The 26,493-nt window shown below is 50.5% G+C and overlaps 1 protein-coding gene across 5 annotated transcripts; it reads right to left on the bottom strand.

Moving 5' to 3' along the window:
* Positions 1-4,123: 4,123 nt before the first annotated feature.
* On the bottom strand, positions 4,124-25,786 carry TENT5C (terminal nucleotidyltransferase 5C). Of its 5 annotated transcripts, XM_086717942.1 has the most exons (4): positions 25,601-25,786; positions 23,844-23,967; positions 14,858-14,922; positions 4,124-9,737 (listed from the first exon to the last, which is right to left on the bottom strand). In XM_086717942.1, the coding sequence occupies exon 4, from the start codon at positions 9,710-9,712 to the stop codon at positions 8,537-8,539; it is 1,176 nt and encodes a 391-aa protein (XP_086574068.1). In that variant the 5' UTR covers positions 9,713-9,737; positions 14,858-14,922; positions 23,844-23,967; positions 25,601-25,786; the 3' UTR covers positions 4,124-8,536. The 5 variants fall into 5 exon arrangements, with proteins under 5 accessions (XP_086574068.1, XP_086574065.1, XP_086574066.1 ...); XM_086717939.1 differs by lacking the exon at positions 14,858-14,922 and having other exon boundaries at positions 25,601-25,783; XM_086717940.1 differs by lacking the exons at positions 14,858-14,922; positions 25,601-25,786 and adding an exon at positions 24,920-25,551.
* Between the last annotated feature and the right edge of the window lie 707 nt (positions 25,787-26,493).

Here is a 26,493-nt window from a genome sequence, read left to right as displayed (position 1 = left end):
GTCCCAGAGCTCTGGGTGAGCTGGTTTCCTGACGTCTGTGCAATCCTCCCGTACTCCCCGACCCTCGTGCCTCCAGTGTGCAGGTAGTTAAATACCCCTCTACTAGGTAACTTCTTGTTTAAGAGGAAAAGAGACGTTTCCATTCCAATTCTAACTTGAAAATCTTCTGCCAAGCCACAATCCAATATAGGCACCCTATTTTAGCTTAGTCAGTTGGCTTAATTTTTCTTTTCCACTAATCCATCTTTTTTGGCCCCCATTTAATATGCTGCTTGCCAACCACGGACCCTGCAGGGGAGTCATGCCCCTCAAAAGCTCCTGTTGGAAAGCACACTTGCCCCTGTCTCTTCCATGTGCTGTCCTGAAAAATACAGGTTGAAAGAATAGCATGTCGTAGAAGGACTAAAAGCTTGTGCCCCGAAGTCAGACACCCCGTGGCCCGGCCCTGGCTCTGCCAGCCATGTGACGTGTTGCTTTCCCCTGTAAACATAACTGTCGCATCTCGGGGCACAGGACTCAGCGCTCTGTGATATTCCCTAAACGTGTTAGCGAGCCTGCAGCACGTCACTCGCCAACCTGAGTCACAAAGCGAGGCCTGCAGGCGACTCAACGCGTCTTCGGCCCTTGAGAGGGGACCGGTGTCATGGTGCACACCTGCACGGTGACGCGTGGCTTACGGAGTGCCAGCAGGGTTTATGGCGGTGGGAAGAGTGGGGCCTTGGAGTCAGGTGTTCGTGCACAGGCTGTGCCCATCTCAGGGTAAGTAACCCCGGGCAACTCCGCAGTGTTTGGAGCTTCCACCCTCTTGTCTAAAGCGGAGATGCTGCTACCCACCCCCCAGGGTCCCCAGGTCCACAAGCTGACATTTTTGTAACGTGTACTTGCTAAATCCTAACTAAAGCCAAATGTGAGCGACTGTCACTCAGTTTCCCGTGGCCTTACTTGCCAACACACCCCCTGGAGCAAAGGCTCCCACGCTACCCAGGTTGAGTGGACTTGGAGGCTTCAGGAGAATCAGAACCAAGTTGCTGCTGAGCTGTCACCATCTATCCCTCACACGCACTCCAGCCTCGGACTCCTCCTTCCCAGCGGGAACATCTGAAAGAAGGCGGGTGACTCACTTCTCCTGCCTTCCCCTAGGACCACTTCTGTTTTATCTTTATTATTATTTTTAGATGTTTATTTCTTTCAAGAGAGCACAAGCAGGGGAGGGACAGAGAGAGAGAGAGGGAGAGAGAGAATCCCAAGCAGGCTCCATGCTGTCAGCGCAGAGCCTGACGTGGGGCTCGAACTCATGAACTGTGAGATCATGACTGGAATCAAGAGTCGGACACTTAACTGACTGAGCCGTGCCCACTAGGACCACTTTTAAGAAACTTCCTACAGTAAAAAGCAGCCCGAGGGTTGACTTGCGTTGATGAAAAAGCCCTGGGGTCAGTAGACCTGTGGTGCAGTCACGGCCACAACAGGTGGCAGATAGCTGTGAGCTAGGTGAGGGATTAACTGCGTAGGCATGAAACCAAGCCTCCTGTTGTGTCCGCCTTCCCTGTCTTTTTGGCAGCAATCACAGAAATGTGCTCGAGAGGGATGCCAGTCAAGCAGCCAAGAGAAGTGTGGCCCATCTGCTAGGCCAGCACATTCTTCTGGATAGCATTTACCCCCGGACCAGGGACACAGCCCCTGTGGTGCAGAAGCAAGCATGGGGCCTGGAGGCAAGAAGCCAGCGCTGGGCCCGGCTCTGCTGTATCGTCAGGGCAGGAGCATCCCCACCTCACCCTCCGCCCTCAGCTTTGGGGCAGGGCTGGGTGGTGGACCAGGCCCTCATCACGGGGCCATCTAGCTTCTGACCGGGCCCCAGACCCGGCTCCACCCCTCCCTTGCCTCTCAATTCTCCCTGCCTTCGGGTGCACAGGGAACCGAAGGCCTCGGGAAAGAAGGAAGTCGCAGGCCCGGGTAAGGGAGGAGAGGGCGTGTCGCACCAAAGCTTTGGCCTTTGCTTCTCCCAAAGGTTGTTTTGTTCTCGAAGTGCTTCCTAGCATCTTCCAACAGATAGTAATCCCAAATTACAGCCAGGTGTGTTATTAGCCCACCCAACTCACTACTAGCGGTGGAGAAAAAACTCCCCACTAGTTGAAAAAATCCTTCCAGAATCCTGGGTGTTCGAGGTAGCAAGGGAAGCAGCACTCCAGCACCGAGCTATTAACATTCAGAGGCCACACGAGAGAAGTTCTACTAAAGCCCCAGAAGGGAAGATCTGTGGGGGCGCGAGGGGGGTGGGCAGGTAGGAAGGACACGGCAGAGGGGAAGGTTGCGGCCGTAAGTATTGACCTTGCTCAGGAGGTCCAGAGCCTGCGATCAATAGTGTTGCAGCGTCCAGGACATGACGGCTTATTCCAGGGAACTGACCACCACCGCTTCCCACACAAGGTGCTCTGTGTGTAAATATTGGTCCGGACAATGCCTTGGACTGCCGTGTTTTCTGGCACTAGAAGGAGGCATTACAACACATCCAGGTTAATATCCAGGACTCAGCCGTGTCGCTGCTAGTGGCCCAAGTCCAAGTCCTCCAGGGATGAAGACACCGGGTTCAACATTTGAGGCACCAGACCTCTGGCCAGCTGTGTGGGCGGCTGTCGGGGGGGGGGGGGTGGTGTGGGGGGGGAATGAAACACACAGGTGTTGACCACGTCTGCGGAGGCGGGGTGGAGCCTCGAGGATGTGCTAACAGAAACAGCAGGTGGGGGAAGCCGGAGGTGTGACCACCCAGGGGGGCCCTGGAGAGGCCCACTGCATGGCAGGGCTGCATGGGCAGAGCTGTGTGCCCGGAGTCTGAAAGAAGGCCCCCTAGTAGAGGAGGTGAGGGACTGGGAAGGCAGGCTGGGGCCATACACAACTCCTCATGTTTTTAAGCCTGACATTGGCCCTTGCAGGGTAGGGTCTTAAGCGGGTTTGAACGTAGGGGAGGGGCACAGGCACACCTGTTTTAGAAAGAGCCCTTGGGTGAGTGAAGAAACACAGAAGGGAGACAAGCGACAAGACATATGAAATGGCCCAGGCAAAGGCTCAAGGCACTTCTGCCACAAAGGCAGAAGTCGAGGGACATTTCAGAAGGAACACACGGCGTGGAGGAGGAGGGAAAGGATCCCGGAGTTGGCTCTTCGGCAAAGCTAAGATGGAAAAGTATTGCTCTCAATGCTTGTGATGGTGTGGGGAGAAGAGACAAAGTCCCTCCAACCTTCCTGAGCAGTTCTAGATCCAGAGTGTAGCCTGTGCGAGCAGGTGGAGAGGCCACACTGATGGTGTGGGCTGGCAGTGGGGTTTCAGGGGAGAAAGACCACCGAGCATGCACTCCAGACAAGTGACGGGGAAGGACCTCACACCCCTCGGACCCCAGAGAATGCTTATCCTCAGACCGAGAGGTTTGATGAGGAGGGGTGCATGAAGAGAGTTGAAGACAAGGTTGGGGAAGGATGTTACACAAAGGTGGATGTTTTCTGAGGACAGTTACAGAGAAGACCATGGGAGTTACATTCAGCACAGAAGAGAGGTCATGGCAGGGGCAGGGCTGGGGGTGCACGGGTTATAAACTGGCTCAGAAGATTCAGGAAGCTGGTTACCAGGCAAGGTCTACAGTACATACTCCAAACACCTACCACTTGAACACCACTGTTCACTTCTGTACTTTAAAAAAAAAAAACAAAAACCTGAAGAAACCATGGTGGCCATTGTATATAGTATAGCTGAAGTCATTTTGGTTCCCTTATTTGGTTTGGGGTCAAGGTCAAGCTCAAGAGAACCTAGCCTTTAACACTGAATCAAACAAGATGCCAGTAAAGGCAGATTCCAGGACCGAATCACCGAATGTAGGCATTAGCGGAGAAGCTAGGGTAACGAAGCTCAGATTACTCAGGCACCTTGGAGGAGAGCCCCAGGATTAAGGGACTTATGGCCCCAAGGTGAGCACATACCTCTTCCGGACAGAAAGCCTCATCTTTCAGAGAAGTATCTAAGGCTGAGAATGTTCATAACTGCCCCACCCCCTGCCATCACACAACACGTTTCCTGAAATCTTTAGTAGGTTCACTCACCGTGGAGGAGACACAAAGAAATGAGCACGACAAGGTTTTGGGGTTTTTTAAATATATCTTTATTTCTCAAACTCAAAGCTTTAATTCATTAACTTCTAATACAGTTTGCATTGACAAGTGATTTCACCTTCATCACATAAGGAGGTCAGTGACCATCACACCAAAGAGGAAACCTCACGCATCTTAGGCATCACTGAAGAATGAACATTTCGAAGGCTTTGCAAATGCAGAATAACAAAAAGCTTCCAATTCAGTCTAATGAGTATCTTACTTTTCATCTACATCAATTTGGAAATTACTAGCTAAAAACTCTTAATTTTCCTGAAGCAGCTATTTTTTTAATCCATCAAAAAAAAAAAAAAAAAAGACCAGATGTCTTCAGTTTTAAAACGCCCACCTATCCATCTTATTTAATGACTTCCTCTTTAATGGATGGTCTTCTCACCTCCCTATACAAACACACATGACAGTTTTGTACCAACTCGCACCAGCCCAGGCAAACCTCCAAGCATTTTCTTTAGCTTACGCTTAAACTATTTTTGAAAAAGTGATAGGTAAACAAGATTTAGAACTCACAAAAACAAAACAAAAACAAAAAAAACCCACAAAAAAAAAACACACACACAAAACATTTTCTTTCCTGGTCCTCACCTTGGGGAGTCTCCACAAATAACTCGGCAAAGTTGCCAGGTTTAAAATACATCCTCCCTACGTACCTCCCTTGGTCCTCTGAATGGAATTGGCTGAACTGGAATAGGTTCCAAAACCAGCTGTGACATTCTGGTCTCTGCCAGATTAAGGATCCGAATCTACCCCTGGCAAATGGAAGTTCTTGACCTCGGAGAAGCCAACCGAAGGGTTCTCCCTGGTATACAGCCCCAGTCGGACACCCAGGAAATAATGGCCCCGGTGAGCGACAGGCTCTCTCCCCGCACAGGGATAGCTATGAACACATTTGAGCCCAGAATCTAGCTGCGTCGTAAAACAAGGCACCAGTACCAGGAAGTTAACTAGAAAGGAGGTGTTCCTACAGTTAGGAAGCTGCTCTTCAGCGGCACCATTTCTCAAAGTCACCAAAGCAGTGCGAGTTAAAACCCTCACCTACCATGCAGGTAAGCAGCTAGTGCTCGCACGGACGTGGAAGGACAAGCAGATTCAGGGCATCAGCGATGGGACTGTTAATGTGTCACCCCAAAAAGCGGGTTCACACACAGCTCACAGTGACTCAAGTCCCCAAGGGGGAAAAAAAAAATCAAACTGGGTGGGGTGGGGGCGCTTGACCGCCAAACCACATCTGTGAGCACACAGCAGGGACCCAGCGTCTTTCCTACCCGACTCCCCCCCTCCACTCCCCTGCCCCACACGCTGCCAGGTGCTCCCGAGTGTGGGCCAGGATACAGCCCACATGCGGTTAGCAGGCACCCTGATTTGAAGGTGTTAGTGACGGAGAGTTTAGTTTCAGAGTTGAAGTTGAGTGAGGAATCGTGTCTTCTTGCCAAAGTAAAATTTGAGGGTGAGACTGAAGCGCCAGGCCAGGAATTCAGACTGGGCCTTTCTGCCAACACAAGGGGAAACGGTACTGTTTTAATCTCGCTGCTGCTCAAACAGATTCCAAGCAGCAGGCCAGGAAAACAAGCTGCGTACTTGCAGAAAGCATCAGAGAACTCTGTGGAGTCCTGAAGCAAAAAGGGATTGCTTAGATTTATATTAGAATTTGTACTTGAACTTTAGTGCCCTTAGCCACTGCCAAGTTTCATGTTACTCAACACACAAAAGAGAGGAACCACTGGTCTCAGTACCAGCTCAGGGTACCTGGTGCTTGTGTGAGCAGTGTGAAAGGCAGGTTTCAGCTGGACTTTCCAAACACCTGAAATTCAAGGTTACCTGGTCTATTCTGAGGCTGGCAAAGCTTGTAGAACAGGTAGAGACACCACCGGACCAGGGCGGGGTTTTAAAAGTGCAGCTTTGGTCAGTGCGGCTTTTTACCCCGATGGTTCTAGAACATGTGTCTCCTTTCAAACTTCAAGACAGCTGGGCTGACCAAAAACTTCAGGTAAGCAGACTGTACCAAAGATAGTCATCGTGCAATGGTAGTAAAGAACTGGGGCAGGGGGTGGGGGGCGCAAACCTGGAAATTTCTAGCAATTTCTGTGCTTCCCTCCCTCCTCAGAGGAGGACTAGTACCGGATAGCAAAAAAATAGAAGCAGAAAGAACTCCAAGGGCAAACTGGAAATTTAATTACTTGATGTGGTTCTCTGATCCTATCTTCATCTGGAGCCTCGTCACCCTGATCGTCAAGCCTTCTAGTAGAGCAGCACTGACTTTTCTGTTAGCAAGTGCTTACGTTCATGGCTCCATCACATCTTAAAGCTCTGGTTAAACATATCTGTCACTTTTGTGCAAAGATGTTGCCATCCAACCACAATGGCAGCCTTTCAATGTCACGGAGGAACATGTAGTTTTCAAAGTTGGGATTCAGTCCTCATTGCCCCCCTTTCAACCCTGAAGCATGCTGGGCCCCCCCTCAGTGTAGAACCTGGCCTGGACTCAAAGCCAGTGAAGTCAAATGTGACTGCGATTCACAGGGCAACAGGAGCTGGTTGCAGGAGCTGGTTGCCCACAGAAGTGGCTTCTATTCACCTAGTGTAGGACAACATGGATACCAGCTAAGCCTCGGGGTTCAGTCATGACCAATCTGCTTTAAGAGGACCAAGATCTCACATTCCAAAAAAAAAAAAAAAAAAAACAAACCACCCTGAAAATACCATCTTCAGAAAAAGGTAAATCACTCGGTTTCTGCTAAGCCGTAAGGTAACTTCACTGCCTAAAGCAAGGAAAAAAGGAAAGCAATCACTCAGGGCTGGGGAATTCTATGGCCACGGAAGAAAGGAAAAATCAGGAGTGTGGATTTGATGAAGTCACTCTATAAACCAAGCTGGCTGGTGCTACTGAGTTCCTTTGCCCTTAGTGCCCTAGAGTGATGCTTTCTAAGAGATCCCACAGAAGTTTCAAAACTCACAATCTACTGGGAGGGCAGCAGCCCAGAACGCCCCCATTCACTGAGCTTGCTTTAGACTGGAGATTAACACTGTTTTCCTTCTAAAGTGCAGACAAGAAACAAGTATGGTCAAATCTACCAGAATAAGGAAGACATTCTTCATGTACTCCATTCTTCCCAGAACACACCAGAATTAATCACGCCGCGCACACAAGGCCCGAGTGAGCGCGAAGCCTCTACCTCACGCACGCCACAGGGGCGGCAGGTTCAATTCCAAAGCAGTTTTCAGCCAAAGAACTCTGCCCACCACAGCAGGTCGTCCCACAGATCATTCAGCCCTGTTGAAATTCCTGAATTCATTTGCTGTCCAAAAAAGTCCGGGGAGGGAAATCGCTATTTTTTGAGTAAAGAACAAAAACAAACAAAAAGTAATCAGCCAAGGTACTCGAGAAAAACAGCTGGTCATACTCGGAATGTGACCAAAATGGGTTTCCAATTAAAACATGGGAAGACCCTCGCGTCAGTTACTGCAAGGACTCTGGACAATCCTTCGTCTTAGGAAGAGCAAAACTAAAGTGATAAGCTGCTGGGGGCGGGCGGGGGGGTGGGGGGCGGGGGGAGGTGTCATTCAATAAGAATTCCTTAAAGAAAAAAAAAGAAAAAGAACATTCATGTTTCCTATTTACAATCAACCCCTCCCCACCCCCACCACAATTCTGCTTTTAACATTATGTTCCACATTTTGTTTTCAAGTTACATTTCAAGCAAAGGTCTTTTTCCCCCCCCCCCCCCTCAGCAATATCTCACAAATCCTCGTGAGAGCACAACATCTAAACCATAAACCACTTTCAACCAGATCTCAATTCTCCAGCTACCGGCTTTGGTTTATTGATGAGAAGAAATCCTCAGCTCTGCTAACAGGGAATAAACATACGCAATTCAGTCTCCCGAACAGAAAAATGCAGTCACGAGACCACTCTCATGTCCACCATTTTCTGCCTGGCTAAAATTGGTACAAGAAAATAGACTATCACCACAACTTTCACCTAACAGCTGAGAACCCCAAGTGAGAGCCAACAGAGCCAACCGTAGGCCCGAGTGAGAAACACCGCCCAGGAACTTTCCCAGATTCCATTAGCGCACAGAGCTCCAAATGTCCCCGCGCGGATGTTTGAGACGTGACATGTTAGTGTCTCTCTCGGAAAGATGTGGATGGGTCCTACTTCCTATAGCGTTTTCCAAAGTGGCACTGGAATGATGGGGTCCCTTCAGGGTTGGCTCATGATATACTGTAGACCCATTCCAATGGGTGCACAAAGAACAAAATAAGCAGAATCAGAGCTGAGTTCCCCTTTAAAAGCCAAACACCTACATCTAGAAGGAGGCTCCCCTACCTGAGAGCCCTTGCCCTATTGGGGTCCCCGCTGTGGAAACCCTCAGGTCTCAGGGTTAGTTACAGGGTAGCCAGGTAGGGTACGGCTGGCTGTAGGTAACTGGGGGGTGGGCAACGTAGTAGTTGTTGAAGTTGCCGTCGCTGACGTACGGAGCTGGCTGGTAGTAGCAGGTGACGTTGGTGGCGTTGGGGATGATGTTTTGTTCTGCCAGCACGCGCAAGGCCAGGAGGGAGATGAGGTTCAGGGTCTGCCTCCGCTCGTGCCCCATGAGGCACACGGTGCTCTCGTTCACCACCCTGCGAAGGATCATGAGGTAGTCGTACTTGCTCCTCTCTTCCTCGGCAAAGTGGTTTTGAAGGTAGGTCTCCAGCTTCCTTTGCTGTTCGAGGATGTCCGGGAAGTCGATGAAAAACCTGGAGCACATGTAACGCTCTAGAGTTTTGATCTCCTCCTGGTCCGTGGGCCTGAAGTCCCGCACCAGGAGGTTGCTGTACTTGAGCAGCCCCCCGCCCCGGATCTCTTCGGGGTTCTTGGTGGCGATCAGTCTGTTCTGCAGGTGGTCGAAGGCTTCCTCAAAGTCCCCGTACACGCTCTCCCCGATCACCGTGGGGTGGAGGTGCTCAGAGATGGGGCTAGTGGAGCAGTCGTAGAAGAAGAGCAACGAATCCAAGATGATCTGAAAAGAGTCCACGCTAAACTCGAACTGGCGCCGGATGGAGTCGACGAATTTCAGCTCCACGTTCCTCCCGTTCTTGTTGGAGAGGGAAATCAGGCTCCAGCGGTCCGTGTCCGTGCAGACCTTCACCAGTTTCTGGACGTAGGCCTCCTTCAGGGTGACCGGGCTGATCTTGAGCTTGTTCACACCCTCCGGCAGGAAGTTCAGGAGGGAGCACAGCACCACATCTCTGACCAGCTGAAACTCCGCCTCTGTGGGAAGAGCCACATGAAAGATGAGGTCCAGGTCTTTGCAACCCAGGCCGTTGTCTTTGACCAAGACGTGGCCAGCCGCAGAGCCGTTCAGCCGGACGTCCTGCACTTTGATGCCCGCCTCCTCCAGCCGGCTGCGCACGGTCTGGACGATGTCCTTCAGAGTTATCTCCAAGGTCGGAAAGTTGCCTCGTCCGTGGATGGGTACGACCTCGGTCAGGACCTCATGCAGACGGCTGACCTGATCCCAGCTGAGCACGCTGGAGGACAGGCAGTCCCTGGTATTGCTGTTCTCCTCTGCCATCTCGGGGGGTGTTCTTGCAGGGAAACTGCAAAGTGAGGGGGTGAGAAGCAGAGTTAGGAGTCACTCTTACGCGGCCCAGCACCTCGAGGGACTCAGAGAAGGGGCTGGTTGATCTCTGAACGCCGTCCCGCGTGACAGCGACAATCAGCACCCACTGCTGGGTGTTGCTGATATTCTGGAGAAGTATGTGGGAGTGGTGCCTGTGCGGAGAGAGGACAGAACACACCTAAACCTACCCTCTCCCAAATCTGAGGGCCTCAGGACTCTGTCTGATGTGGGGCTGGCTGGTGTGTCTGCGAGAGGGTGGCGTGTGCGAAGGCAAGTGGACAAACTCGTTAAACAAAGCGACCTAAACACAGCATGACTCAGTAGAGGGCCTACAGGATTTGCTACTCTTCCTTTTTTTTTTTTTTTTTTAATAGAATTACCTCTCCTGCTTTTGCATGACTGACTACATCTTGAACTGGCTGCTAAATAAGCTACAACCCCCACACCTCGAACACAAGACCCCACAGAGAAAGACCTCCTGCACTCCGTGAGGAGGTGAAGATTCCCCTCTGGGCTGCCTGCACACCAAGGAAAGGAAGTCGGATCAGTCCTGCCGGAACCACGGACACAGACACCTCGTGAGCAAGAATCCCATGTCCTTTTCACTTCCGGGAGTGGCCTGCCCTAGAGTTAAGCACCTCGGTTATCCAGAGTAGGACACCAAGGAGCTGCCTGAATGACAAAATTCTTGGCGACAAAGGCTGGGGTCAGCGTGGTGAAGGAACAGCTCTGCCAGCTAAGAGGCCCTCTGCGCGAGGTGGGAAAACTTCCTCGGGGCAGTGTGATCTGACTGGATGTTGAAATCGAGTACCTCAGAGCTACCCAAGGAGAATGAAGTTAGCTCTCAGTCCTAGGAGAAAAACATCCTGCGTCATGTGTCACTTGTTAGAACTGCAGTTACCAAAGTAATCTCCGACTAAGTGACACGTTTCAGAAAATGAAACACAACAGATCTCTGGAAATCCTGATATGTAAAAACAAACACTGCCGTATTAGAAAGTCAAGGTGCTTGGGGATCCACATGGGTCAAATGTTAGCTAGACAGACGTAAGAGCAGAAACAAAATGTCAAGGTGCTATCCTTGGACTTCAGTGAAAGCGCAGAGTCTTCCTGCCCCCTTCACCTTCCTGACTGGCGAGGCACACGTAAAACCCATCCCAACAACTGCTACAGTTTTTTATGGTTTGGAAACCGCTGTCTTTGCGTGCACACCCACCATACATGGTCCTGAGGTTCCAACGTGGATTTTTAGCCTTGCGCTGGTGCCAGGAATCCTCGCCTTAATCGCTCAGGTCAGTGGGATGGTTGTCACTCACCGTTGGGCGGGGGGGGGGGGGGGGGGGGGGGGCGCCACTGGACACACCTAGACCGGCTTTCCAGGAGCTGGCCACGAAGAAGGTGGGTGCAAACACAAGATAGCAATATAGGGCCATATGCGCTAGAAAGAAAATGGAACATACAGGTAGAAGAAAGGCGTGTCCCTTGATTGGGGAGGACAAGAAGGCCACAGAAGAGTTCCCTGGTGGGGAGGGGACCTAAGTTGACAGAAAGGCAACATGGGCTCTGGGCTGGGGATTTAGGGGCGGAAGGTGGCATGCAGCCAAGACCTAGCAAGTTGTCCAGTCTGGCCATCATGCACCACTCAAGCCACAGCACAGGCTCCCTTCACTACCTAGGTTAAGGGGCCGAATCTGCTTGGCTCGCAACAGGAGGGGCGGTCACGTGATCCGAGCAGGCTCTAGGAAGCCCAATCTACTAGGGATGAGCACTCTTGTGCTTGCCACAGGAGAATACTTGCCAGTGGGCAGACAAAAGTTTCCCTTCAAACCTGTCTGGACAGCGTTAAAAAGCCCTCGACTACCTAGATCATTCTACCAAAGCACTCCTAGGTTAAGGATAACAAAAATTTGTGATGAAACACTGAATGTTTATTGTGGCTAGCACTTGGCTTCAAGTCAGATTTGGGGCGTCTTTTTAATGTGCTCTCTGTACGTTTGGTTCTTTGTGGCCTCTCAGTGATCAGCATTGGTGACCAGTACACTGCGCCGAACAACATAGGGTGCTGCCCAGTTCAGTCCAAATGACCATGGAAAGGTCTGGCGCTAGCTTTGTTTTGAGACACCGCTAAGCCACCTGTGATTCGGTGACACAGATTTCCGTCGGCTGTGCTGACCTACCTATGAAAACACACTTTGCTCTACCTTGTGCATTACCTGTTATTGTGCTTCTGAGTCTCGTGTTTACAATGCAAGGTAGGAGAAGTCACAGTGACAGAGGAGTCGCAGTTGAATCAGTACTTGGAAGAGAAGGAAAAATTTATTGTGATACCTCTAGGAAGAGCCTCAATGTTGCAGAGGAAAATAACTATAGGAATGACTTTTAACTCATACTTTTTTTTTTTTTCTTTAAAGGAGTTGTGGGGGAAAAATTTTTTTCTAAATTAAAGGCAGGACTATTGCCACCTTTAGAACAGTGGTCCTACAGGAGGAACATCTAAATCCAGTGAGAATCTGATGGAAGCCATCATTCCTCCTCCAGGAAGGGACTGGGGAGGGAAGGGGATGACATATACAGGAGACTTTTCATGTACTTTTAAATCTTTAAACTTGGTTCAAAGTTAGAATCTGTTTTAGATTGAAAATTTGTAAGGTTCATATGGGAGGAGGGGCATGAATGGCCAGAAAAGTTATGAGAAACAAGAATGATGTACATATTAGCCCCATAAGAGATATTATGAAGCCACAGTAATTGAAACAATGTGGTATTGGTACAAAAAGACAAACTGATGGAACAGAATTTTTAAGATCTAGAAATAAAATCCAACACATAAAGGGATTTGGCATATGATACAGGAGAGAGAAAACGTAGAGAGAAATAGTAGAGAGCAAAAGTCTAGACATATGATAGTTATCTAGATTAAAAAAAGAAAATAAAGTGGCTCCTCGTCTTGTGCCAAACTAAGATCTGGATGGATGAATTAGACTTAAGCACAAGAGGACGAAACTTTACGGGTTCTAGGGAAACATGGAATTTACATACACGTACGTAGAGTAGGCAGTCCTTTCTAAGTCACGTAAAATCTCAAAGTCACAAAAGTCTGATACACACAAAAAAACACCTACATGGTAAAAGCACCACAAAGACGTCATACGAGCACGCTAGGAAAATACTTGCATGATGAGGCAAAGTGCTCATTTCATCAGTGAAGGATGAGCTCCCACAAATCAGGAAGACTGGCACCCCAATGGAAGAAGGGGCGAAGGGCACGAACTCAGACGCCTGACACAGTCACCCTCACGTTAAGGGATGGGTATGCTAAAACTTCAGTGTATCATCCTTCCCCATCAGGTTAGCAGGGATCAAGCAGCAGATACCTTTGGGCACCCTGCCCATGAGTTCTCTCTGAAGAACAGTGTGGATGTCCTGTTTTAAGTGGACGTATTCTCCATACCAATTCTACTTCTAGGTCCTTTTGATCTTATCCTGTGGGTATACTTGCGAGGGTGAACAAGGATGCTGGAGAATTATTTATGAAGGTACAGAGTCCTCAGCAGAAGGTTAAATGACTTAGTCCATGTATACAATAGCATACACTTAGATGGCAGTTGTCCAAAGAACGGCTCAATCTGTATGAATGTGAAATTCTAGTTGAGACTTATTCAGAGAAAACCAACGCTGTGTGTGTAAAAGCACAAGCCCATGCGTGTACAATCATACAGACCTCTGGAAGGAAACACAAGTAGTTCAACCTGCCTCTGGACTGGGAGACGGGACGAAGAAAACTTACTTTATCCTTTTTGAATTTAGAACCTTCCCACGTATTAATTGAGAATTGTTAAAATCTCATGAGCCATTTCCTAAAATCTTTCCCCCATGAGCCTGCTCACTCCCCTGCTGCCTGATTCCTTCCATCCCTTTCCTATCACTTCCCGCGTCTCTATGTCCACGTGCCCCCATCAAATGCACATAGAAACTTCCCCTCTGAGCCTTAAATGTTGATCTCTAGGTGCGAGCTGGGGAGGAGGGACTGGTTTTCTCCTAGAATGGCTTTTAGTCAAGTTTCTCTTTCCCTGCTGTTCAAAAGAAGATGTCCATTGTTTGTCAAAAATCCTCCAGACTTCCAAAATAATGGATAAGCCACCTCACCTAGTGCCATTCCAGGTTTGTAATCCAAAGTGTTCTTTGTAGTTTTGTAAGAATTGCTATTTCACATTTCAGACATAGCATAGCGACCCTGATGATGCTGTTACGTTGACTGCTGGCTACCACGGGAAGACCCCTACTACATGCAATCAACACTTCTCCAGGCCTCTAAGAGGTTGTGGTTGGCATCTTCTATGTTAGCTTCTTCTGACACACATGTGAACAGTGGAGTTAACTTTCAGGAAAAAGTAGCCCCTATAGAAGCATGTTGTGGAACTGGCGAGTGACAAATCTATGGTGTAGCTCTTAATTCTTCCAGTGTTCATGACTCAGAAACAGAGGAGCTCAAGCGAGCGAAGGCTCAAATTTGGGCTGGATTCATATCTGGTACTTAGCTCATTAGAAGAGCCCCAAATTATAAGTTATTGGTGATTATTACAAAGGAACTCTTTGTTTTCTCTCAACCATCCAAGCAATTTCAAATATCAAAAGTTTATTTTTTAGTTACTCCAACGAACACTGGTATTACTAGAATAAATCCTCCAACTTTCAGGCCCTGAGGGCTTAGATAACGCACCAGAGCTTAGTGCGACAGTTTGAGTTTTAATTAACCACTTGAAATCAACCCTGATATTGTGAAACACACATTCCCAATTCATGAAAGGCCCAGGTTCAAGGCCAATTCTGTTCAGCAGAATTAGCAGAATAATGACTAGGAAAAAAAAAATCAGTGCGAAGGCTGGTAAATTCAAACTAAAGTGTATGATTTTCCTCTTACTGCCTGAGAAGCAGATTTATTGTATTTTTGCACAGTAGAAACTGGGCAAGGTGGGAACCAGGATTTCTCACTGATTTGGAAATTCAGGCATCTTTTTACAGGTGAGGATGGCCAATTGCCTCCTCAGTTCAAAGTACTTAATCTTCTGGAAAGTGGGACTCGTGATGACCACCTACCTCAGGTGCCCTGAATTCCCTTCCCTTCTCTCATCTGGCTGCAGTGGACAGGTGGAACATGAACACTGGAAGAAAGCACGTTTGCAGAAATGACAGCAAAAGGTGAGAGGAAAAGACCGACTAAGCCCAAAGAAGGTTATACCAAGTTCCCTAAGGACAAGTTCATGTCTAATTTACCCATGTTTCCCATGGCCTGGGACAGAGGCCCTCAAAGGGAGGTTGATCTGAAAACTTATGATTAGGCCTGAATTGAAAAGAAAACAGGAGAGAGAGAGAGAGAGAGAGAGAGAGAAAGCTAGCTATTTCTAGTCCTGCTTTATAGCTTATCTGGATCCCAGAAACAAGAGCGATGGAGACTGAAAGCATGGGGAGGACTCAAGAGCACAAGCAGGACAGATGGGCAGACAGGTTGGAGAAGAGCATGTGTAACACTTCTGGGTCTTATGGTCAAGGGCTTACAAATCATCACTGAGTCCTATTTATGCCTGGTGTTAGGCACAGACACCGTCCGGAGAGTTCTCGGTACATGTGGAGATGTACATCTACAAAGTTAAGGACAGTGTGTAGTTAAGTCTTGGTCTACGATACTTAACATGAAAGCTCTAGAAGGTATGGTCCCAAAGGTTTCATGGAAATGCTGAGGTGTGAACAGAGGCTCTCGGCTATGGCAGACCTCCCATCCACTTCAGAGAGAGCTGAGCAACGCCCTCTTCCTCTGACCCTGCTGGGGTGTAAGGATACGAAGGGACCTCAAACACATTTCAACATTCCTTTGATGACAACATTTCCTTTCACTGTTACTGGATGTTACCTCCAAAGCCTGGACCTTCCTAGTAATGCTTTCCAGCTCCAGGTCAGAGACCCAACCACGGGCAATGGACCAAGCCTGGTGACAGACTACCGGAGGTGTGTGTGCAGAACAAAGACACCTGCTGTCCCCAGCTCCTGGCTGAGAGGGGACCCGTGCACACGCGGCAGGCCTCTTCCCCCTCCAATGTCCAACAGAGGACACGAAGGAAAAAGAAACTGCATCACTGCATATAAAAACCTGGAGTTTAAGCGGAAGTGAAAAAGGATGCAAGACACAACATCATATTCTGTCTCACCAATTCTTTCAGCAACCTGAGTGAATGAGAACCACAACTCTGGTCCTCTTTTCCCTTATAAAACAAAGGTGCAGATGTGCATGCAAAACCAAGGGTGCTCAGTATAACCACTTCACACCCACTCCCAGTTAACCCTCACAAGCACTCTGAGGAAGCCACCAATGTCCCTTGCGTGCAAATTAAGGAACAAGGATTAGAAAAGATTCAGTGAATGGACTCCAGATCCTCAACTCCAGAGCTAAGGTTTGAACTCCTGGAACCGGCAACGGCTCCCACCAAGCTCGCCCGGCTGCTGGCAGGGTGGGAGGTGGGGACAGGGCAGCAGGCTCATGCTACAAGCCCACGGATGCACTGGGATGACCAGTTCTTGCTCCCCTACAGCGATCGCTTCTAAAAGAGAGACCGTATTGATCCTATCCAAAAAAGGACCGTGACACCTTATGTCCACCATATATGCTGAAAAGAGCAAAGCTTGCATCAATCACCCTTTATTGCCAGTTTTAGAGCAGACTGTAGTTGAGCAAAGGACAGGAGTCGGTGTTCATCTTCAAGGACGCCAAGGTGGTTTAGAAGTGCCCTTCAGAGAGGCACCAGAGAAGGTGATTCATTGGCCACAGTGTGGGGAATCGGATTTCTCAACGAGGACACGCATCAGCTGTTTCATAATAGAAACATCTTACCAGTCCTACACACTCAGAAACCACTTACCACTTCCTCAGAAGCTCCTAGCCGGGACTAGCAGGTGCACAGCCCTCCAAGGCCTCTTCATGTAGAGAGGGCCACAGCCTGGAGACACCAAATGTGACCAGATGGCGAGCCAGGTGCCCTAACATGAACCATCACACCCTATCTGATCCAGCTTTATCTGGATCAAATCATCTGACACGTACACCGAGGCTACAAGGGAGATACTATTATCCTTACTTTGCAGGTGAGGGGACTGGGGAACAAAGAGGTTACACAAAGTGTGAACTGTCCACGGATGCCCTACCAGGAAGTGGCACAAAAGCCACTGAGAGGTTTCCTAGGAGGTGGATGGTTTTGGCGCACGTCTTGGGACTGGGGTAGGGCCCTGAAGATAAGCTAGTTGCTCAGGTAGTTGTAGAAAGTAGACGGCAGCAAGAAGAAGGCAAGAGGGGAAAGGTACAAAGGTCTTTTTATAGGATGGTGGGAAGGAAGCTGGCTAGATGTGCTGAGGCCCCTGAGTGAGGCAGGCCAGATGGCAGGTACCGGAAGCAGAGGCAGAAACACTCAGAGCGTGAGTTACCTAACAGCTGTCAGTACAGAGACCCTCTCCCTCAAGATCACCCTGGATTCGGGGAGGCATGCAGCCTGGCTGGAGCCACCAGAATTGAAGGTAATTATGGATAGAAATGGTAATCATGGCGCTCAGGTTTGTTTCAAAGGAGCAATGGCTGTGAGGTGAAGGCCTCGTTCCGCACGTTGAGGGGGCTCCCCGATGCCAGCCAGGCCACGAGGCTGTGGCTCGCAGAGGGCTCAGGGACAGCTGCAGGACGCGCTCTGCTGGCTAGAAGGTCAGCAGTGTCGATCTACTGATAAAGCCACAGAACAGGACACTCTGAAGACAAGAGGGCCATTTTCTCAGATCCCAGGAACTGACAACCCAACTGGAGCTGCAGAGAGAAGGTAGGTAAGTTCGCAAGAAGTGACGGGAACCCCTCGGGCTACCTGGGGAAGGAGAGCTGGAACAGAACTGAACACAAAACAGCCTGGAACAGACTAACGAACACACACGTGCTGAAACTGAGCCTGCACACCTGTTACTTTTCCCAACCGCACAGAGTTTGGCCCTTGAGGTTCCTATGCCCTCGAGAAAAAAGCTGGGCACTCTGCATGACCGTGGACTTGATAAACACAGCAGATCAGCGGGCAGAAAGAGAAAAAACCAGAGCCAAAGTAGATTCTTTTTTCTGAAGAGAAATCCTCCCTTAATCCTTGAATGTCTCGTGAAGGCCAGGAGTTACCAAGGCCCAGGGGGCAGCCCGAGGAAGCCCCTGTCTGCCAGCCGCCAGCCCCTCACCACCAGGGAGGGGGCCATGTTCTGACCCCTCTGCCCCAAACACAATGTTACAGACAACCGAGAGGCACATCGGTGCTTAATGTAAACGTACACGAAGTAAGACTTCACATTAGTAGGCTGCCCAAAGCAGGAGAACCATATAATGCCTTGTTTATTAAAAGGACAATAAAATATATTGTGTTAGCTTTTTCTAAGAAGTTATTTTTACAGGTGCCCACTCAAAACACCCACAAACAAACAACCGCCCTGTGCCGCAGAACTGTGCCCAGAGAAGACGTTTCTAAGTCGGTGACACAGCCCATCGTGCAGATGGTCTGTTCTCACTCTTAGCTTGGTCACATTCAGCCGGGCGTCTCAATCTATTTTCTCAGGGTTATCAGCACCCTCTCAGCCATTCAACACCGTCGTTGTACTACAGCCAAAAAATTTGGCATGATTCCCATGGCAACAGGGGTGCTGCCTGAGCTGAAGGAAATGGGGTGTCCTGGACGGGAGCAGAAGCGGGCCACAGACCCCAGTGACCCCAGCTTTGCTCCGAGCTTTGAGTATGGGGGTTGGGGGAGGCCCTCACAAGTTCCTCCCATCTCTGCCAGCATACGGTCCTAGTGGGTATCAGAGATCGGGCTCTGTCCACAGACACCCGCCCTCAGAAGACTCCACGCGGAAGGCACTAGCCCGTCTTTCAAAATAGGACGTGTAAGCAAGTGTGGCTGGAGAGATAACGCTGGGAGAACTCACGCTGTGGCTGCAAAACAGAGCAAGATGGAATCAAAACATGGGCCCAGACAGTTGGGACACCACAGTTGGGAGTGCTTGAAGGAATACCCCGAAGGCATCACAGATGTAAACATTCACAAGGACAGAACACAGACATCTTTACGTGGAAGCTGAGCATAGGAGTCATGATTTTTCCAAGGTGTCAGCAATATTACGCCCTACGCACACCACTCGAACTGGAAATAATCCCTGTTCAGCTTGGCGCCCCACTTCCTCCTACCAATTGCCTCTTTCTAAATCAGAGAGGCTACTGGTCTGACTCATTTAAAGAGATCTCCAGAGCTGGCCCCACCATTTTAGAGATTGACTATACTGAGAAAATAGAAGGACTCCTCGGAGGCTGTTTACCATGAGAATGAGCAAGTTTACATACAGTCCACAGGGTCCAAGGGCTGCTGGCCTCTGGGGTCTATCAAGGGTTGCATCCCACCTGACTCTCCAGCTTAGAACTTTGAACAGTTGTCAGGTTTCCAGAAGGAGGGCCTCAGTTTGCTGTCCCGTCACTAGCAGCATCCCTGAGCCTTATCAGGAAAGGGACAAGCTCGAGTGTAGCACTTATCATACTATAGACACATACACACACCCCATTCACATATGTCTAAGTGTGAGCTGGCTTCCATGCCTGTGAGGATACTAATTATGCACAATCCATCCAGGTTTCGGTCTTGCACAGACCCGTCCCTGTAGCAGACACCTGACCTCCAGGTCTGAGCACAGCAGCAGCCTGAGTGTAACATCACCAGGCTCAAGGGTCCCTCTGGCCTTAAAAATGTGTGAAGAATGGAAATTTAGGTGGATGGGCAGCATGGGGGATGGAGGGATGCATTAAAGTGAAGGAGAAGACCATGGGGTGGTACCTATTCCTGTACCAACTGCACCTGAGGCAGCCAAGCCACCTTGAATTTGGTATCCCTACATGTGTGGAGCTTTGCACGCCATGAATACGGCCCACTAGGATGGTTAAGCTAGCATTTACCGAGTCATGTGTTGGTGTCATTTGGCAACTCAGACACCCCTTGCTTGAAAGTTACTTCCTCTTGCATTTTCAAATTTTGGTCATTGATAAATCTTAATTGTTGATAAACGGGTGGAGTCCTGGTCCCCTGCCAGTGTCAGATTTCCTCTGCAGTTCTTTGAAATTCTATTTCCTTGTAATTATTCTCCTAGAAACCACCAAAAAATGGAAGAATGAGCACTGGGCTAGAAATCAAATATCCTGTGTTTTAGTCTCAGGACTGACTCCCAGGGTAAATGGGTAGCAGTAAGTTGGCCACGATGACTGCATTTCCCTTCGTTCTTCCCAGTATCTGAGGGCTTACTGTGTTCCAATCGCCGTTCCAGGAGTTTACGATCAGTTCATTGGTAAGCAAGAGACAAAGACCCCTGCCCTTGTGGTGCTCACAGCCTAGCTCACACTCTTCTTCCATAACTTGCTGTTGCTACCTCTTGGCTCCCACTCATGCAGAATCTGAATTTGAGAGGGAGACACTGGACAGCTGGTGTGGACCCATGCTGCTCAATACCGTATCCACAAGCCTCATGTGGCCCTTGAGCACTTGAAATGGGACAAGTCCACTTTGAGACATGCTGGGAATCTAAAATACACCCTGGGTTTCAAGGACTCAGTATGAGGAAAAAAAAAAAAAAAAAAGAGTAAAATCTCATTTATATTCTTTATGTTGATTACATATGGAGATGTCACCATTTGCCATGACATCTCCATGGCATTACAAGATCACAAATAACATCGTGGCTTGGACCCATCTTAAGGACATGGGGGGGCCTCTTTAACCCATGATGGGTAAAATTATTAAAACTCTTTTCACCTATTTTAGCTTTTTGAGGACTTCTAAAAACTTAACTGTGGCTCTCCTATTTCTACTGGACGGCACTGGTCTACCACCCTCATACAACGAAGAAACGGAGGCCTGAAGCAGGAAAGGCGCAGCCAGGACCCAAACTTGAGCACTGTCACAAGTCAATGCAGCCTCAGAGGCCGGGGGGAGGGAAGACTAAAGAGCACGAGAGGCCTGGGCACCGGAGACCGCAGCAGCGCTCGCTCCCAGCCTGGGGACAAGTGGCCACCAGTGCCTGGACACGTGGCAGGTGCTCACTTAGTGTCCACTTTGTGTCTCCCCCTGCATGTGCACTCTTCCCACCGCAGCCACCTTACAGTTACTCCACGTGAAGGCCACAACTGGCCGAGACCACGCACGGTCAGCCGGCTGCGATGCCCACCTCCCCAACCACCACGAGCACCGGTCAGGGATGTGTTTGGGGGTGGGGTGTAGACAGCCAGGCAAGGTGGAGGATTACCCTTTCTCCCACTCTCGCGAGGGCTAAGCCAGGGGAGAGAGACGTATGGCAACGTGAGGGGGTGGGAGCGGTTCGAGATTCATGGAGAGTTTTCTTCTCAAAATGGGTCCTCTGAGAGTGAATAGGGAGACAGTTACAGACTTTGTGTGTTCATCCGGTAAAGCACAGAAGAGGCGAGTAATGAGATATGAGGACCCTCAGGCGGGGTAACATCAGAGCCTCTCAGAAGGGTCTAAAGCTGGCTAAAAATGTAGTTTGGTGAGACTGAGTTGTTCAAGCAGCTGAGTATGAATTCTGTGAGGCAAGGTAGGGCAGTTAGGAAGACTCATCCAAGGGAAGTGGAGAATAGATGGAAGGTCAGCAGGGTACAGGTCCTGAAAAGGAACTCAGCATCCAGAGGGATGGGCAGTTCCTGGGAGTCCTTCAGGTGGTGTTTGAGGGGCCTGGGATGTGCGACTGGCCAGAGAGGCTCACGACTGCTCTCACGGAGTCGCTGTCTACAGGGCCCCGAACCAGGTCAGTGACGGCAGTGGGAAACAAAAAGTTAAAAAGATAAAAGGTCAGCAGAACTAGCAGCCTAGTGAACTGGAGAGAGAAAGGCTGAGCGAGCCATGTGAGGCTGGGGTTGGGGTGGATGGGTAGGAGGGGAAGTGCCGGGAGAGAGCAGGTCCGGAGCTCAGCTTAAGGGATTTCAGCTGCTGGCCAATTGGTAGTCCCTGCCCTTCAGCTCCAAGCCCGGCCAACTGAGGCCACCATTCAGAAAAAGGCCCAGACGCCACCCGGCACTTTAGGCTGGAAGCATCCAACCCAAAAAGCTTCCGGCACCTTAACCCACCAAAAGGATATCTACCTAAAGTGCACTTCCCTCTCTGAGAGCAATGGCAGCTGAATGCTAGCAGAGCACTGTATCCAATTAACAGGAGCACTGTCTATGCACCAGGCCTGGCTCTAGGTGCTGGGGATTCAGCAGTGAGCACAGACCCCCGCCTTCCTGGGGCTCACAAGCCAGCGGCAAAGACAATCGAGCAAAAACCAAGTGCCCAGACCTTCTGAAGCCAACCCAGCTCCTCCTGCATTCTCCAGAGCACCTCCCCAGGCCCTTTCCCTATCGCTGCCTTGGCCCCTGCAGCACCTGGCATACACTGCGGCCTGGGGAGCGTTTAACTACTTACTGGCTCAATCACTGTTATCCAAGAAATAAACACTTGATGCAGTTCGGGGACCGAGACTCTGCAAGGCTCTACGACTAAAACATAGGCTACACGGAGCTACTTAAAATCAGCAAGTGTATCTTCATATTAGCTCTTTCCTGTTATTCCAAAAAGTTCTGCAAACAGTTCTAGGAGAGGCTACAGGGGCCAGCTGTACAAAATCCACTGATTCTAAACAATTCCTGAGGCTTTTTCTTACATAGCTGGGTTATACAAAGATGCTTCCTCTAAACCATTTAGATTCCAAATAAGAGCCTCCTTATCATACATGCAGTAAAAGGATAAAAAGGCTTGAGACCAGAAGTCTTAGAAGCATCACAGGAGATCAGCACTACCGCTGTATCTGTTTTCTTCAAACACATGAACATTTCTTTAGACACAGAGGTGGCTGCTTCATCATAATATAGCTTATGCCAACTTGGAAGGCTACAGTCAAAACACCAAGATGGCAGAACACATTTTTCTATACTGTCTTGTGTATTTCAGTGACATCACAAAAAAGCAACGAACCTTATCTAACCAAAGTAATGTTTTATCCCAAGTAACACCTTGGACTCCATATTACTTCCCTTGAACCCCTAACACACACACACACACACACACACACACACACACACACACACACACACACACACACACACACCTGTTGTGAGACCAAGAAACCCAACACAACAAGTTTAACTTAACTCATCAAACTAGTCTTGGGCTTCCACAACATCTCCTGGTAACACAATAAAGGTTTACCACATCCATTCGGAGCCCTAGGCTGGTCATTCTTTGGTGACTGGCCCCCCGCGCCAACATCTCCAAGATGAAGGCAAGGTACCACTTACTTGAGCAGTTTTAAAAAAATCATGTCGTTTTCTAACTTTGTATCAAATGTGTCTGATTGCAGGCACTGGAAGAACAAGGGCACCCCAGTCCACGCTAAGTTATCTTCATTGCTAGGCGGTTCTCTGGGCTTTCAGAAGTACGAGGACTTCTCTGTTCTTTGATGGGTAGTGCGAGACGTGCACAATTTGCCCTGGCCTTGAACCCTGAGGGATGGAGGCCAAGTGGGGCCTATTGGGAAAAGCAGGGGTGAGGGGTGCTGTAACTCAGGAGGGGATTTCGTGAGCTACTTGTACTCACAGTACAGCTGAGGAAACCAAGGAGGGAGAACCACGGGTGCTCAACTAAATCACACTCATTCTGACAAACGGGCAAGATCCAAGTCGTTCCCCTCAGAGGTACCCCAACTTAATCTCTGGATACAAGGTGGGTATTGTGGAAGAAACTCAACATAGAGTGCTGCTGTCGGCTCTGTGTATACCCTGTTCTGAAACTAGGGACCTTTGTTTTGGGTAACGATTGAGAGGCCTCCTGGCGGAGAAAAAAAACTTTTTTTTTTTTGTTTGTTTGTTTTTAATGTTCATGCTATGTTATGGGGCTCTCCCTACAGCTACCTGAACCACTGTATACAATCTACCAAAACCTTCTTTCTAAAAACTCCTTATTGAGATGAGAATAAACGAACTCTAAAGATATGCATATACCTTAAGACACAAGGTTTCAGTTATCTCAAGTAAAAGCTTGACTCCAGAGATATTAAGGTTTCCATCTTCACAAACAAGAATGTCAAAGGACAGAACCCCTGCTGGTACAGCTCAGACCGCCTCCCTGAAAGCGAAGAGAAAAGTCAGCATTCTCCAGTCCACACCGCACCCCCTTCAATGGCAGGGTCTCACGTGTGGGTCTCACCCCCTCAAAAATACCTTTGGGGATTTAAGACACAGCACAATTCTTGGTAAGCGCTCCTACCTCACCCCGCCCCCACCCGCAGCGCCCCAGGCTGCCTGGCTTGCTTCCTTGCCGGCTTCTTTGCCAAGTTACTCCCGTGGAAAGGTTAGTGTAGCCAACAATGGCCACTCTCATCACCCCACCCCCTTGGAGGGCAGCTGGGCCAAGCCAGGAGTCTACTTTAGAAGGATTTAATAATCTTCTTTTTTTTCCTGAGGAGGTTCAGGTTCCTAACCCACCCACCAAATAGCCCGAATATCAACCGTCACAATACAAATGATTACAACAGTCTGCATAAACGCTGACTGCAGTTAAGTGCACTTTAAAGCACTCCATTGCTTGCATGCTATAACTCCATAAAAAAATTTTTAAAAAAAGTTTAAAAAGGCAGCAGGTCGCCACCTAAGACAAGGGCTTTGCCAGCCGTGCAGAAACGTTCCTCCAGACAAAAAAAAGGGGGGGGGGAGGGGACACAGCTGATCCCTCCTCCGGGGTCCAGCCTTATCGGTTGGTTCTAGCGAGGATGGGTGAGCCGGCGAGTCCTCCAGGGAAACTTCCCAGGCTCTTCTCCGGGAAGTTCTCCCTCCCTGCGAGGTAGCGCGGTTTTGTTTTCTCTCCCACCTGCGTTCTGTGTTTAGGCGTACAGCCTCCCAACCCACAGCGGTCGAGTTCACAACCCTCCTCTGACTCTCCTCCCATCTCTGCGATCTGGGGCAACCTCCCGCGGCGGCCGCACCGCTGGCCAGCCGAGTCAACTCACTGTCAGGCTTTCAGTCTACATGGGTAAGCAAGTTTCATTCCTAAAAGGGGAGGGACCAGGCAGGGCACAGACCCCGTATTCCCGAGAAGTTTCCAGGAGAAGCGCAGCGCAGAAGTCACTCGCTTGGACCACTTTGCGGCTCACGGTGTCCACAGCCTAGTGTGAGTCCACGGAAAGTTAGGGATCTCTGCCCTGGTCTCAAACCCCGGGGCTTGGCGCCGAGCCGGGGCAGCGCCCCTCCCCTCGCCGGCCGGAGACGAGCCCCTGACCGCTGCGTCTCCAACTGCGCCTCCCAAAACCGCCGCGTTCGAATTCGCGCTCCGCCGGCCGGCGGCGGCGTGCGTGCCCGCTGGAGCGCAGGCGGGGCGGGGGCGGCGGGGGCGCCGTCGGGCCGGGACGCAGCTGCAGGGCCCCATCGCCCGCTCTTCGGCCGCCCCGCCCGCGGGACGCGCGGAGCAGGAACTCGCCGAAGTTTGCCAAGCCCCAGCCGAAGTCTCTGGAAAGTTGTAGCTCCCTCTCGGGGCGTCTCGACTGGTCCTCACGGGGCGGGGGGGCGGGGGAGGTGTGTTGTCGCAGGAGCCGGAGGGGCCCGGCACCTGTCTGCACCTCCCCTCCGGCTCCCGCGCCCCCACCAGCCTCTGGGAAGACTTGAGAGCTCCGCTCGGCTGGGACAGACCCCCCCGAAGGCGGAGCGCGCGGTTCTCTGGGGCCGCCCCTTCCTCGCACCTTCAGGGGAGGGGGCCGGGGACTCACCTGGGCGGCAGAAGAGGAGACGACAGAGGTAGGTCCTTGGCGAGGGCAGCCCCCAGCAGGAGCGGCGCGGTCACTACAGCCCCCAAGCAGCGGCACCGAGTGAGCGGTCTTGCCGCCGCCCCCTCCGTTCTTATACGGCCTGACCACGCCCCCGCGGGCTACCCCCGCCCCCACCCCCGCCCCTAAGCCTGCCCTCCCGGGGGAGCGAGGGGCGGGGAGGGGCGGAGCCGAGCCCACGGGGTCCTTCCGCCTGGGCGCTGACGGCGAGGGCAGGGCGAAAGCTGCCCTCTGATTGGCTCCTCGGGTGAATGGTTGCCGGGAGACCAGTAAATCTTCGGCGGCGGGAAGGGGCGGGGTGCTGAAGGAGGTAGCACTGCGCAGGCGCAACACAGGGCGCCCGGGTTGACGCCTCCTTAACTTCGGAGTTACCGAGACTCTCTCTACTTTCCAGCATCCTCTTTGCTGCTCCTGCTACCATAGAACTCTTCCTCCCAGGCTTTTCCCATCTCCGTCCTGCTCCCACTCCCTCTCAGGCCTCTTTCAGGCCTCTTTTTCTCTTGCTTTTCTGAGGATTTTCGCGTTGGTTCTCTCTCTCTCCAGGAGTGGGGAGTGAAACTCCTACGCCTACCTCTGGCGTGTGTTTTGAAGTGGAAAAAAAAACATAGCGTTTCTGGGCCGGGGGAGCAGCTTCCCTTTGCCCCGGGCAAATTGCCTGGAGGCCATGGGGGGGGGGGGGGGGGGAAGGGCTGGCGCCATTGGTTCTCTGGCTTAGTTACTACCTGTGCGCGGTTAGTGGGCCTGCGGGCCTCCTCGAGGAATTGGTCGCCAAGCCTGGCAACCGCGACAGCTTGGGCCCTGCTCGAAATGCCTTGTATGTTATATAACATTGCAAG

The sequence above is a fragment of the Puma concolor genome, chromosome C1 (genome assembly GCF_028749965.1).
Source record: "Puma concolor isolate L17-30 chromosome C1, mPumCon1.1.hap2, whole genome shotgun sequence".
Lineage (NCBI taxonomy): Eukaryota > Metazoa > Chordata > Mammalia > Carnivora > Felidae > Puma > Puma concolor.
The sequence above is the reverse complement of the archived record's forward strand: the minus strand, read 5'-3'. Positions and strand labels throughout refer to the sequence as shown.

Coding starts and splice junctions, on each gene's coding strand:
- TENT5C (XM_086717942.1), bottom strand. CDS start 9,712: ATGGCAGAGGAGAACAGCAATACCAGGGACTGCCTGTCCTCCAGCGTG.